The sequence below is a fragment of the Stomoxys calcitrans genome, chromosome 4 (genome assembly GCF_963082655.1).
Source record: "Stomoxys calcitrans chromosome 4, idStoCalc2.1, whole genome shotgun sequence".
Lineage (NCBI taxonomy): Eukaryota > Metazoa > Arthropoda > Insecta > Diptera > Muscidae > Stomoxys > Stomoxys calcitrans.
The window spans coordinates 50,397,662-50,411,631 of NC_081555.1; the positions used below are offsets into that span (position 1 = coordinate 50,397,662).

General features: G+C 35.3%; 1 protein-coding gene across 1 annotated transcript in view; it reads right to left on the minus strand.

Annotated features, from left to right (window-relative positions):
- Positions 1-7,708: 7,708 nt before the first annotated feature.
- Positions 7,709-13,970, minus strand: part of LOC106080849 (protein doublesex-like) — a 33,942-nt gene continuing 27,680 nt past the window's right edge. Inside the window, exons 3-4 of the mRNA XM_013242441.2 lie at positions 8,804-9,680; positions 7,709-8,723 (exon numbers count right to left, since the gene is read on the minus strand). Of these exons, the coding sequence (XP_013097895.1) occupies positions 8,695-8,723; positions 8,804-9,470 (696 nt within the window). The 5' untranslated portion in view covers positions 9,471-9,680 and the 3' untranslated portion in view covers positions 7,709-8,694. The remainder of the gene's footprint in view (positions 8,724-8,803; positions 9,681-13,970) is intronic.

Here is a 13,970-nt window from a genome sequence, read left to right on the forward strand (position 1 = left end):
TCTTTTATTCAATTGGCTAATGGCCTCTATGCATGCACACATGGTTGTCACATTGGTGGTAATTTATTATCAAATATATTTGAAAATGATGATTCTATTTTAGCAAATTTTAAGAAGGCAATACAAAAAATATGTGGTGGGGAGTGTACTTATTTCGTTATTCTGTTTGTAACACCTCGAAATATGCGTCTTAGACCCCATAAAGTATATATATTCTGGATCGTCATGACATTTTAAGTCGATATAGCAATGTCCGTCCGTCTGTCTGTCGAAAACATGCTAACTTTCGATTAGTATACGTCGGTTGGGATTGTAAATGGGCCAAATCGGTCCATGTTGTGATATAGCTTCTATGTAAACCGATCTTGGGTCTTGACTTCTTGAGCCTCTAGAGGGCGCAATTCTCCGATTTGACTGAAATTTTGCACGTGATGTTTTGGGATCACTTCCAATAACTGTGCTAAGTATGAATGAAATCGGTTTATAAACTGATATAGCTGCCATATAAACCGATTTTGAGTCCTGACTTATGGAGCCTCTAGAGGCCGCAATTGTCGTCCGATTTGACTGAAATTTTGCATGTGGTGTTTTGGTATCACTTTCAACAACTGTGCTATGTATGGTTCAAATCGGTTCTTGGGTTCAAATCTTGGGATCTTGGATCTTTTTGAGCCGCTAGAGGGCGCAATTCTCATACGATTTGTACAACGGCTTCGCCCATGACCTTTAACATACGTGTCCAATATGGTCTGAATCGATCTATAGCTTAATACAGCTCCCATATAAACCGATCTCTCGATTTTGCTTCTTGATCCCCTACAAGAAACAATTCTTATCCGAATGGACTGAAATATTACACAATGACTTCTACAATGTTCAACATTCAATTCATTTATGGTCCGAATCGGACTATAACTTGATATAGCTCCATAGCATAACAAGTATGATCTGTTCTAGATCCAACTCGCTTCAATTCACTGTTCCAAATGTCTGTGTAATCGGGTAATATATGGGTCTTATATGTGTTCAGGACCTTAAATCGGGAGATCGATATTTATGGCAACTATGTCAACATATGACCGTATCTGCGTGATATTAGGAGGATATATAGGGGTTTAACATAGCTCACTGTACCAAATTTCAGCAAAATCAGGTAATAAATAGGCCAGTTATGGGAGAAAGATCTTCAACCGGGTGTTCGGTCTATGTGGGGAAAACACCAAAATTGGCGATCTAAACCATATTTGCAAGAACGTCAAAGAGAAAAACGCAGCTCACTGTGTCAACTTTCAGAGAAATTGCACAATAAATTGGATTTAATGGGCCTTGGACCTTAAATCTGGGGATCAATCTATATAAGAACTTGAGATACAATCCTAACTAGACCATGCCCCACGCGCATTTTGGGGATCTTAACACGATAGGCATCGTTTTTATGTTTTAGTTTTAAAAACAAAGAATTTTTCTAATAAAGCGCTAGATAAAGTAGGAAAGATTAATACTTTTGTTTAATATTATATTTTCTTTTAAAAAACATCGTCTTGTCGGATAAATGAATTTTCATTCAAAGAGAGAAAGGTAAAAAGTATGGAGAGTAATTCTCGCATACAGTCTTATTTTCATTTTGGTCACCGCTCATTTAGCGGGAAGAGCATTTTCTTTATCCATAAGCTAGCGAATCCGCCAGACTGGTAAATAAAACACAGCAAATGTTTAACGTTGACACCTGAAAACAGTACATCACGTAGGCCAAACAGAATGACGCTCCATTTCAGTCGTCAAAGTAGAACATTTTTAAACTTTTGCGCTTTACTTTTGTTGGATTTGTTTGAAAAATTGCATTTTTCAATGCATTCTGTTTTGGCCTTTAAATTCTTGAAAATCCAAGCTGCAAAATAAGGATATTAGCTAAAAAGATTTGTTAAATTAAATTTAAGGATTTTCGGATTTTCCAACATTTCTTTGATGAAAGAGTTTTTTTCTTGATAGTATGGAGTCTAATGAATGCTTATATTTGCGTCTTATTATTATATGCAAAAATTTTAAATACATTAAAAAATATGGTAGAAAATTGGAAATGTTGGGAAAAGAAGAACATTGTACCCTACACTCAGAGAAATTAGTCTGCTGATATTAGAGAAAAAAAAAGAAAAAACATCCGAAAAAATTTTACGATATATGCCGTTAAATTTAACAGATGAGATAAAATATACAAACATTTAAAATATTTATGAAATTTTTAGCTATTTTTCAACTTTTTGCCATCTAATAACAACAAAAAATGTATATTGTTTTCGCAAAAAATTATTGCTGTTCCATTTTCCGCGGATTTCCGTTTAAATGTTCCATTCATAAGGTCCAACTTTGAAACACTGCCGTTGGCGTGAACGTTTCTTGGTCTTTGACAATAATGGATTGATCATGTCACCAGCCGGGCTGCATACTTGGAATACAAGTGGCTATTTTTAACCCTAGAAGCGACAGTTTTGCATATTTACGTAACTTTTTAGTCAGAAATGAGCCTAATTTCAGAACAGCTCGTAACAAACGATGGACATTTGGCAAGAGCAAGAATTTGGTAATAAATTTTAATAATTAGCAATCGTTTCTCGTTTATGAGTTTCTTCACGATAAAATAGCAGAGTACACTGAACACTTTTCACTGTCACAGATTACTTTTAGACACTCAGCACTCATACAAAACGCAATGACTAATGACTTCAAACCGAACGACTAGATTATTATATCCCATCCTATGGTGGAGGGTATTAAAATTGGATTTTTCCAAAAAAAAAAAGAAATTGGCAGTCTTTTTTGAAGTAAAACGCGTTCTGTCTGCAAATAAAATTCGTAGCTAGTGGTTGTGTTTGCAAGTACCTAAAATCTAACTTCTTCCCTGGCATGAAATACAAATCTTTAACATTTAGTTATTGCTTTTTATTTTATTGTATACAAATCTGAATTAATATTCAAAACTGAAAAAATCTCTGTCTACATCTTGAACCCCATTACCATAGCATTTCGCCACCAAACAAACGAGCCCTCATACCACAAAAAAAATCAATCAAACCTAACCGTTTCAAAGAAACCCCAAAAAATTTGTATGCATGTGCTCACAATGACAACATAAGAGGCATTAAAACTTAAAAACAAGACGAAAGTCGGAATTGTTCAACCACAGGTAGACAGTCATTTCAAACGACCGGCGACGTCTGAGCCCAAAAAGTGAAACATAAGAAGTAGAACCCAAACAAAAACCCCCAGCCGCCAGCAGTATGTTTTGAGCAAACACAGAAGCCTTTTAGAACATCATATACCGACTGCATTCAAAAAAAAAAACTTCATAAATTGTAAGCATAGCCAAAAAAAAAACCAAACAACAGAAGACCTCGCAACTTTGCCAAGCCACCAGCCGCTAACCTAGCCGAAATGCTGGTTAGCAAGTATAATTTTTCAACATGCTCTCACATTCGATGGGTACTTGAACCAAACGGCAAATCTGTGTGTAGCCATACATGATGGTGGTGTATTTTCCCAAGGTATTCTTGTCCTGCTACTCCTTGAAACATTGCGAAGAAAAAAAAACCCCACCAAGAGAACTCTCGACTTCATGCTACTTAAATAAAAGCATTCATAACGAAACAGTGTTGCAAGTAAAAGGAACGAACGTAACACAATGTAACATTCTGTTCAAAAGAAATTGGTAAAACAGAGAGCGGTATGAAGGAAATACATGGTAAGTTGAAGTAGAGGTCGTGATCTTTGATATATAACAACATTGTGCCAGCTTCATCCTTTTTCATACTCGTACGTTTGCAGACAGGATGTTGATGGGCTTCCGTTTTCTCAGTTAATTTGGTTGCTGCATACAGCCCAACCTAGCGAGCACCAGTAAACATTTCGTATTCCAAAACCTACCAACAAAACAAGTATGTACGGAATAGGGTCGGCTCATTAAACTCAATTTGCAAGCACCCGATTTTAGACCAAAAAAAAAAAATATACCTTTTGTAAAAGGCAATATGAACCAACCAAATGATTCAGGGTAGTTATTAAAAAACTCTTCTTGTTCTTTGTGGTTAAATTCTCAGACAAAATAACTGTAAATTTCGAACGTTTTACTCCTTCTACCTTGTATTTTCACCACACTAACACACTATCATCAACATTTCCCCACATTTTGTACAATGTCGACATATAAACACCACACAATACCATGGCATCACAGTTTCACCACCACCACCCCCATACGTAATGACTGTTGATAATTTATTGCAGTTGACCGCATCGCATTGTATCTCTTAGTGGCTAGCATTTACAAAAAAAAAAAAAAAAACAGAACAATAGAATACATGATTGCACATGTAATAGAGCGTATTGTTCAAGGTAAAAGAAGAAGAACAACTATCTCATCATTGTTGGTTGTGCAGATGAACTGTTAACACATACATTTTTTGACCTTTATGGAGATATGTATTTTAGATTTGGATTTAGGCATGAAGATCTTTCTTATAAGCGGTCGTCAAACATAACACACGAAATTTGTAGAATTTGTCAAAGAGCACGATTTTGACAAACGCAAAAAAAACCCAACCCAATATTCCACACACATTTTAGTATACCTCCTTGAACCATAGACTCAACGGAATCTTTTATTTGAAATAACAAAAAATACCTAAAACATCCGTTTTTGTGTGGTGAGAATGGAAAAGCAGACGTTCCACAGTGGAATTGAAACAAAATAAACTCGTAAAAACTATGTGGATAGAGATAACTCTTTGAAATAGTGATGGATGCGTTTATATGGGGCATTCATCCAACCGATATGGTACATTGTTCTAAATATCAAGCGGAAACCTCTATTCGTTTCTCAGCTATTGTGATTTTCACAGACGGACGAAGGGTGGTCATGGCTAGATCGGTTTAGAATGTCAAGACGATAATAAATATATTATAATAAAATATGCATTTCATAAATAACAAGTTAAAGCGTGCTAAGTTCGGCCGTGCCGAAACTCCACTATGGGTCGCATTTGTCAAGTTTTTTGCCCTGTAACTCTTTATAGGCAAACAAAGGATAACAATTCCCATGCTATTGGAGCCATATCAGGTTATGGACCGTTTCGGACCATACTTGGTTCGGATGTTGGAAGCCATTGTACAAGTCATTGTGCAAAATGTCAGCCAAATCGGTTAAGAATTGCGCCCTATAGGGACTAAAGAAGTAATATCTGGAGATCGGTATATATGGGACATATATCAGATTATAGATCGATCAGACCATATTTGACATGCAGATTGGAGATCAAAGGAGAAGTTTTTGTACATAATGTCAGCCAAATCGGATAAAAATTAAATGGTTCAACGGTAGGAACTAGAAGGCATCTTCCTACTTCAGTTCCTGTGGTATCATAATGGACGAAAACGTCAAAGTGAGTCTGATGGCGGACTGCTTCTTAAACCTAACCTAACCTGTCAAAGTTGTTGGAAGTCATAAAAAAAAAATTCATACAAAATTTTAGGCTTAAGAAGTCAAGATCCAAGATCGGTTTATATAGCAACTATATAAAAACATGGACCGATATGACAATCCCAACCTATTTACACTGATAGAAAGTATTTGTGCAAAATTTCAAGTGCCTAGCTTTACTCCTTCCCACAGAAAGCCAGACAGACGGACGAACATGGCTAGATCGACTTAAAATGTCATGGCGATCAAGAATATATATACTTTATGAGGTTTAAGACCAATATTTCGGTGTGTTGCAAACGGAATGACAAAGTTAGTATACCCCCATCCTATGGTGGAGGGTATAAAAACGTTAGAACACACAGTGGAATAGAACCGAAAAAAAAAACTAGTAAAAACTATGCCATTTGAGAACGGGCTTATGAAACTTTGCTAAGAGTGTTTTGTTACGACTTTCAATAATCGAGCTAAAAACTGTCCAATTCGGTCTATAATCTTATGTAGCTCCAATATAAACCGATATCCAGATTGCACATCTTGATCCTCTAGAAGCCCCAATTGTTATCCGATTTGGATGAAATATTGCACGTAGTCTTCTGTTATGGCGACATGACAATGGGCCCCAAGAAATTGAAACCAGAATTGAAAATGAAAAAAGCCCCAAATTTGGGGTGCTTTTCCATTATGAAAAATGACCCCTAAACAAATGCACCCCAATGTATGCAAACGCATCCTTAAAATAAATGCAATTGTGAAATATTTTTCAAAAAATCGTTCAATTTTTTAGGAAAGCAAAAAAGCCGGCAGTAAAAGTTTTTTTTTTAAATTTCAAAAAATCATTATTTTTTACCCTAATTTAATTGAAAAAATTAAGATTTGAGAAAAACCCAAATTGGCCCTAACAGCTACAGGCCCTAAAAGCCCCAAAAATTGACCCCAAAGTGTCTGTTGTTTTTCTCCATATGCCTGGTTGGTGGGACCAGTATTGCCACTCAAGAAAATTATTTCCTACCAAAATTTCAGAAAAATCCTACCAAACTCGACATAACCTACCAAATGTTCCACAGGCCAAAAATGCGGTATATGTTTTTCCATCCACCACCAAAGAGTTGGCCATTTTGACATTCCATTTGCAACACATCAAATTATACATTTTCAAACATACAAAGTATACATGGCGGAGGTCGTTGTATTCATAGACGATGTAGAAATATCCGTCCGTCTGTTTGTTGAAATCACTCTACAGCGTAAAGTTCAAAGATGACCTATATCGTGATATAGTTCCCTTTATACCTATCTCCCGATAAGAAATCTTGAGTTCATTAAATTCGTATTCATACCCCGCTTTCAATAAGCAACTGTGACGAGTTTGGATAAAGCAATCTCCCCATTTAAGGGTTTGAGTCCAGAAATCCACTTTTGATACCCATTTTCGCCGTTGCAGTCAGTATGGGCCAGATTTGACCATATTACAGCTGCCATATAGCCATGTTTTCCGATCGAAGGCCTGGACCCACAAAAGACGCATTTCTCGTTACAGTTACAGCCAACGTTTTGTTTCTGAAATTGGAAGCGGTGATACCCGTTATAACATGGTTTTATTCTGAACTCTTAATGGATACACAGAAAGGACAAGAAGTGAAATAATTTCGAGATATTCCCGGTGATTTTTTATTATTAACATTGTATGTTGGAAAAACCTTCCAAAAATTGAGGTGAGAATAAAAACCTACCAATTTTGGTAGGAACCTACCAATAAGGGTAACACTGGTTGGGACATATCTTCATTTTGGATTTTGGGTTTAACTTACTGGGCCCAAACTTCATGCCACTTTCTGTTACGACTTCCAACAATCGTAATAAGTATGGCTCAAATCGGTTTAAAATCATATAAGACAATCTCCCGATTATTCTTCTAAGGCCTGTAGAAGCTTTACTGCCTGGTTCACTAACTTTTTTTTTACTCAAGTGAGTCGAGTCACTCAACATCTGTTTCTCCTTTATGAAATCAGCTGGTTTTGACACAAGGGCGAACGAAAATCGCTCAGTATCTATGATACACAGTTAGTGAACCATGCAGTTAAATTTCAACTGGTATGGTAGAAATTCAATGTATGCAACATGTGCAGCAGACAGCAGTCAGTCAGCCTGCTATTCGTTAACACTAAAAAAATCTTGCTGCGAACAATAAGTCGCAGTCATTCAGTTTGTAACATAAGTAAATATTGGTTTCAGACTCCATACACCCAGAGAAATTAGTAAACAACAGAAAATGTTTTCTGTTTTAGCAAAAAATTACTGCTGCCAAATTTTCAGCAGACTTTCTGCTGTTACAGCAACCATTTTTGCTATTTTTACTAACACATGTCTCTGAGTGTACAAAGTTAATATATATTCTGGGTCGTTTTGACATTTATCGATTCAGCCATATTCTTCTGTCTCCATGTCAAAATCACGCAAACTTACGAAGGGGTTAAGCTACACTACTTGGTGTAGGTCAGTTGGTATTGTAAATGGCTCAAATCGGTCCAAATCGGTCCAATCCTATACAATCTGATCTCTCGATTGTATTTCTTCAGCCCCTGGAGACCGCAATTCTTATTCGATTTGCCTTAGCAAAGCTGGGCACTTTACTTCATGTGGCTTGCGGATGAAAGCTATACTCGACGCTTTACCTATTTTATAAAAAATATTTTGTTAACAATTTTTTGATATTTTATAAAAATGTCTTATTTTTTATTTACTTTCAACCAAGAAACCTCGATTAATTTTTAATATATACGCCTTGCTTTCAACATTAAACACAAGCTTATTTGGAGCCACCAATGACGAGTAGTAATTTGAAATTTGCTGTTAATATGGTTAACGAATTGCGTTATGTACAAGGACAGAGGTATGATATGAAGCAACATAAGACATCTAGGGCACCTAGTTGGTGACCACCTTACGCCGAAAGTTAACATATATTGACAGTATGTGCGTTCGCGTACTTGAAATGTTTCACAAATTTTAACTAAAACTCATATCGATACTTCTATCAAGAAAATATTGAGAGTTTTGTAATTAAGAAGCTGTAACTTTCCGATGGAGATTTTTCTACAGCAGCAATTGCAGCCTCTGACAAATGGTTTATGTAAACCAGCAGTTTTATGTAGGTGATTAAAGTTGGTTTTTTACTGCACAAGTACGCCAACAGACCCATGATTGGAAATATTTGTAAAATATCAGCTGGGGGTTTTCCACCAATTAGGTCCTTTTAGAATATATAGGACTTCTTAGAAAATTGCAATGGATTTTTTTTTATTTTTTTTTGTTAAGATTGTTAAGACTCACCTGACATGCGACCTTCACTGGACCTGCCATTTAAGGATGCAGATGGTGCCGCCGCCACAGTTGAAGGTGGTGGTGTGCCGGCGTCACCACCATTCATTGGCCCCACTGCGGTTGTGGCTACTACCGTTACACCGCCATTGCCATTAAATTCGTAATCATGATGGTTGGCGTGTATTAATTGACTGTTTAGAAGGTGGGGATGGTGATGATGACCGTTGCTTGTTGCACTATTTGTACCATTGCTTAATACCGTTGCGGTAACGTGGGGATGCTGATGATGGTGGGTGGGGCTGTTATTGGTGTGATGACCATTAACGTGTTGAAACGTGGCCGCAGCTGCCGGCGCCGATGATGATACTTGTAAATTGCCACCACCATGCCGTATGTTGGAGTTTCGAATATTTATGCTGTTATTGTGTTTGTTGTTGTTCGTACTGAGGATATTGCTGTTCATGCTGTTCCTCAAATGAGCAACAACGTTACTAACACCACCGCCATTGGTCACTTCTGACGCAGCGGCTGTATCAAAGGCATGAACTATGAAACGCTGTGACGGGTATTCTTCGAGTAGTGCCGGTATAGCAGCTGATTGTGGTGACAGCTTCAATTTCTCCTGCTGCTCAATGAATTGAGCAGCTTTGAGGAGCGTCTTTAAACCCTCCGACATATCAGGATGACCAAAAGTGATGTGAAACCTTTGCTTCTTCTTCTTCGTCTTCTTCAGTTGTTTCTATGCTACTCTCCAAAGTGATCACAATTTTTGTTCTTGTTACTATTTTGGGGTTTATCGTTTTGTTTTTTTGCCCAGTCGGTTAAGGATAATGTTGGTAAAGCAGTATTATCGGCCAATATTGCCAATTATTCTTTCAATTTCCAACTGAAAAAGAGAAAAAAGGAATATAATATAAGAATAAATATATATAAAAGAGTATTAATAACAAAAAATCCTGCACAGAAAAAAAAATATAACAAAATATTTTTCAATTAAAAATTAAATTGAAAATGTTTTCCATTAAAAAATTAACCGAATCAATCATTTTTTAATTGAATCCAGAATTTTTTTTTCAATTACGATTGAACTCTGCGAATTTACAATTACAAAAATTAATTGATTCAATCATTTTTTAATTGAATCTGAACTTTTTTCAATTACCATCTTGATTGAAATTTTTGTCATTTTCAATTAAAAAATTTGTTGATTAAATAATTTTTTTAATTGAATCTGAACATTTTTTCAATTACGATCGTGATTGAAATTTTTGAATTTTTCAATAAAATCCGTCCGTCTGTTTGTTGTTGGGCTATATCGGACTATATCTTGATATAGCCCCCCATAGACCGATCCGCCGATTTACGTTCTTGGGCCCATAAAGACACATTTATTATCCGATTTTGCTGAAATTTGGGACAGTGAGTTGTGTTAGACCCTTCGACATCCGTCTTCAATTTGGCCCAGATCGGTCCAGATTTGGATATAGCTGCCATATAGACCGATCCGCCGATTTAGAGTCTTAGGCCCATAAAAGCAACATTTAATATCCGATTTTGCTGAAATTTGGGACAATGAGTTGTGTTAGGCCCTTCGACATCTTTCTGCAATTTGGCCTTGATCGGTTCAGATTTGAATATAGCCGTCATATGGACCAGTCTATCGATTTAAGGTCTTGCGGCCATAAAAGGCGCATTTATTGCCCGATTTTGCCAAAATGTGGGACAGTGAGTTGTGTTAAGCCTTTCAACATCCTTCTTCAACTTGGCCCAGGTCGGTCCAGATTTGAACCGTCATATAGACCGATCTCTCGATTTAAGGTCTTGCGGCTATAAAAGGCGCATTTATTGTCCGATGTCGCCGAAATTTGGGACAGTGAGTTGTGTTAGACTCTTTAAAAATTTTCTGCAACATGGTCCAAATCGGCCCAGATTTGGACATAGCTGCCATATAGACCGATATCTCGATTTTAACTCTTGGCTCCATAAAAGGCGCATTTATAATCCGATTTCACTGAAATTTGACACAGTGACTTCTGCATGGTATATGGTTCAGATCGGTTTATTTTTTGATAGGTAGCTACTAAAAAGACCAATATTTTGTTATACACAATTGAACAATGACTTGTTCTTATTAGTATTTGGTTCAAATCGGAACATATTTCGATATAGCTGCTTTGGGGCATAAGGTATGCATTTCTCACCGGATTTTGACGAAAGGTGGTTTACATATATACCCCAGGTGGTGGGTATCCAAAGTCAGTTTATATAAATACTCTTTATATATAAAAGATAAAACACCCAAACAAACACTCTTTCGACGTCAAATTCGTGTTCCGGGAGTTTTACAAATGCCATCCATGTTGCATCGAAATTGAGGGTGTGCCCTATATATCTCGCTTTTCAAAAAAATTCAAATATAAATTTTTAATTTTTTCAATTAAATTTTTAATTGATCGAATTAAAAAATTTACTTGGATATTTGGAAAATTTCAATAATTTTTTTGATGGTTAATTGATCCATTAAAAAAAAATTTGAATTTTTTGGAAATTTACAATTAATTTCTTAATTGGATCAATTAAAAACTTAATTGAAAATTAAAAAACTCAATCATTTGTTGAAAAATTAATTAAAAATTTTCAATCCATTTTTTTATGCGGTTTTTTTAATTGTCATTTTCAAAAACATTGATGGATATTATCATTTTCGTGATTGAAGCAGTTTCAATTAAATTTTTAATTGATCCAATTGAAAAAATTAATTGAAAATTAAAAAGTCAATCATTTGTTTAGTTGGATCAATTTAAAAAATTAATTAAAAATTTCAAAAATGTTCAATCAATTTTTTTAATTGGATATGCAATTTTTTTAATTAAAAGTTTTTTTAATCGCCTTTTTCAAAAACTGTGATGGATGTTATCATTTTTGTGATTGAAGCAGTTTCAATTAAATCTTTTAAATGGTACAATTAGAAAATTAATTGATTATTTCGAAATTTGCAATAGTTTTTTTATGGATTAAATAAAAAAAAATTTCAAAAAAATCAATCATTTGTTGGATCAATTAAAAAATTAATTGGAAATTAAATTGTTTTATTGAATATGCAATTTTTTTTAATTAAAAATGTTTTCAATCACCTTTTTCAAAAACGTTGATTGGATAATATAATTTTCGTGATTGAAGCAGTTTCAATTAAAATATTAATTTGATCAATTAATTTGGTGATTAAAACCGATATTTATTTTTTCTGTATAAGAGAACTTAAAACCTTATTTTTAAATGAAGAAACAGTTTTTTTTTTGGAAGAGCTTGCAATTTTATACAATTTATATTTATTTATTACACAATAGTTTGTGTACTTTATTTAGAAACGATTAAACAAAGATGTTTTTGGTCAAAATTATTAAAATTTTTCCTCCATGTAACTGTGATGTTTATTTCCCTCACCATAGGTTTGGTGCGTATAATTTACGCCGTTTGTAACACCTCCAAATATTGGTTCATAAAATCTTACGAATCGAGTACATAAATGTTGGCTTTAAGAAGCTGTTGTTAGTACAGTTAGTAAAGGTACATAGTTACACACACACACACACACCCCTTGTTGAGAAGGTTCCTAGGTTAAGAAGTAGGTTAATTTCCTAAAAAATATATATATGGCTAATGAGAGATGTTTGTTAATTTCTACGAACCCCTTAAGCATAATTAAACATTCTATGGAATTAACACCTTTACAAATTATACCACACATACTTCTCAGGGCGAAGACAAAGCTAATATGCAAGAAGAGAGACAAAGAGAGAGTGGGAGAGTGGAACACAGTTGTAATAAGCAGATTAACTAAATGCTGAGGTATAAATAATCCAAGAAATGAAAAAAAAAAACAAATGAGTGATGGTGATATTGTGTGTATCTTCAACAACACTCGCTCACTATACCCCCACCCCAAGCAGCCTAGCAAGTTAAATAATTGTGCGAGTGGATGGACGGACGGACAGACAGACAGACGTACATAAGAATTTCTTTTTGCTGGTGGCAAAGAACAAAAATATTTCGAAAAAAGGATGGGCTGGGCTTGTAGATAGATTGGCGTCAGTCGCCTAAGATGGGTGTAAATGTAAATAATTGGCAACGCATGAAGAAACCTGATAATATGAAAAGTAATATAATTAGTTTACAATAAAAACTCACATGCAACTCAGTCCAAGGCAAATGAAAGATGCCTCAAACGACAGTGGAAACAGAAAACAACCCAATGACAAAGCCATAGGCAAGTGGAGGAACCAGAGATCATCATGGCGACAATGGAGTAATGAAATACTCATAGTACAATTTCTGTATACAAATATTAACAAAATAAGCCGTAATGAATTGGGAACGCACAGGCGGCAGACAGATTTAAGATAAGTTTAAAAATTCAAAAAGAAGAAAAAACTATAATAAATCGTAACTTCCATTCATCAAAGTAAAAAGGCCAACCCTTAACCATAGATAATATTTCTCAATAAGTTTGGATGATATTTTTTTTTGAACACATAGCTTAAATATTTAGTGAGCCAAAATATGGCAAAATTGGCTCGTCAAAAACCGACAGCTTTAGAAAGCTTAATTCTAAATTTCCCATGATCATCCCATTAAGAAACAGGGGCTACTTCTCTCATATCAATGAGTGCAGTCCGATTCAAGTTTAAGCTCAATGATAAGGGACCACCTTTAGTGTCATTTGGCACTTGAATCAATAAAAAACTAAAAGCGTGCTAAGTTCGGCCTGGCCGAATCAACATGGATTCTGCTAAAAATTTATACAAACTAAATTTGGCTGAAGGACCTTATTTTATTCTACATACCAAACATCTGTCAAACCAGCAAAAATTAAAGCTATTTGGAACCGAACAGGGATAATCGAGAGACCTGTTTATATGGGAGATAATTTCAGTCAGATCGGACAAAAATTGCGGCTTGTAAGGACTTAAAAATTCAAATCGCCAGATCGGTTTATATGAGAATTTTACCACGTTATAGACCGATTTGGGCTTTACTTAGCACAGTTGTTGAAAACTTGTATGGGCTCAAGAAGTCAAATCGGGAGATCGCTATATCAGGTTATGAGGCGATTTGAACCGTATTTGTCACATTTGTTGAACGTCGTTACAGAACACTATGTGCAAAATTTAAGCTA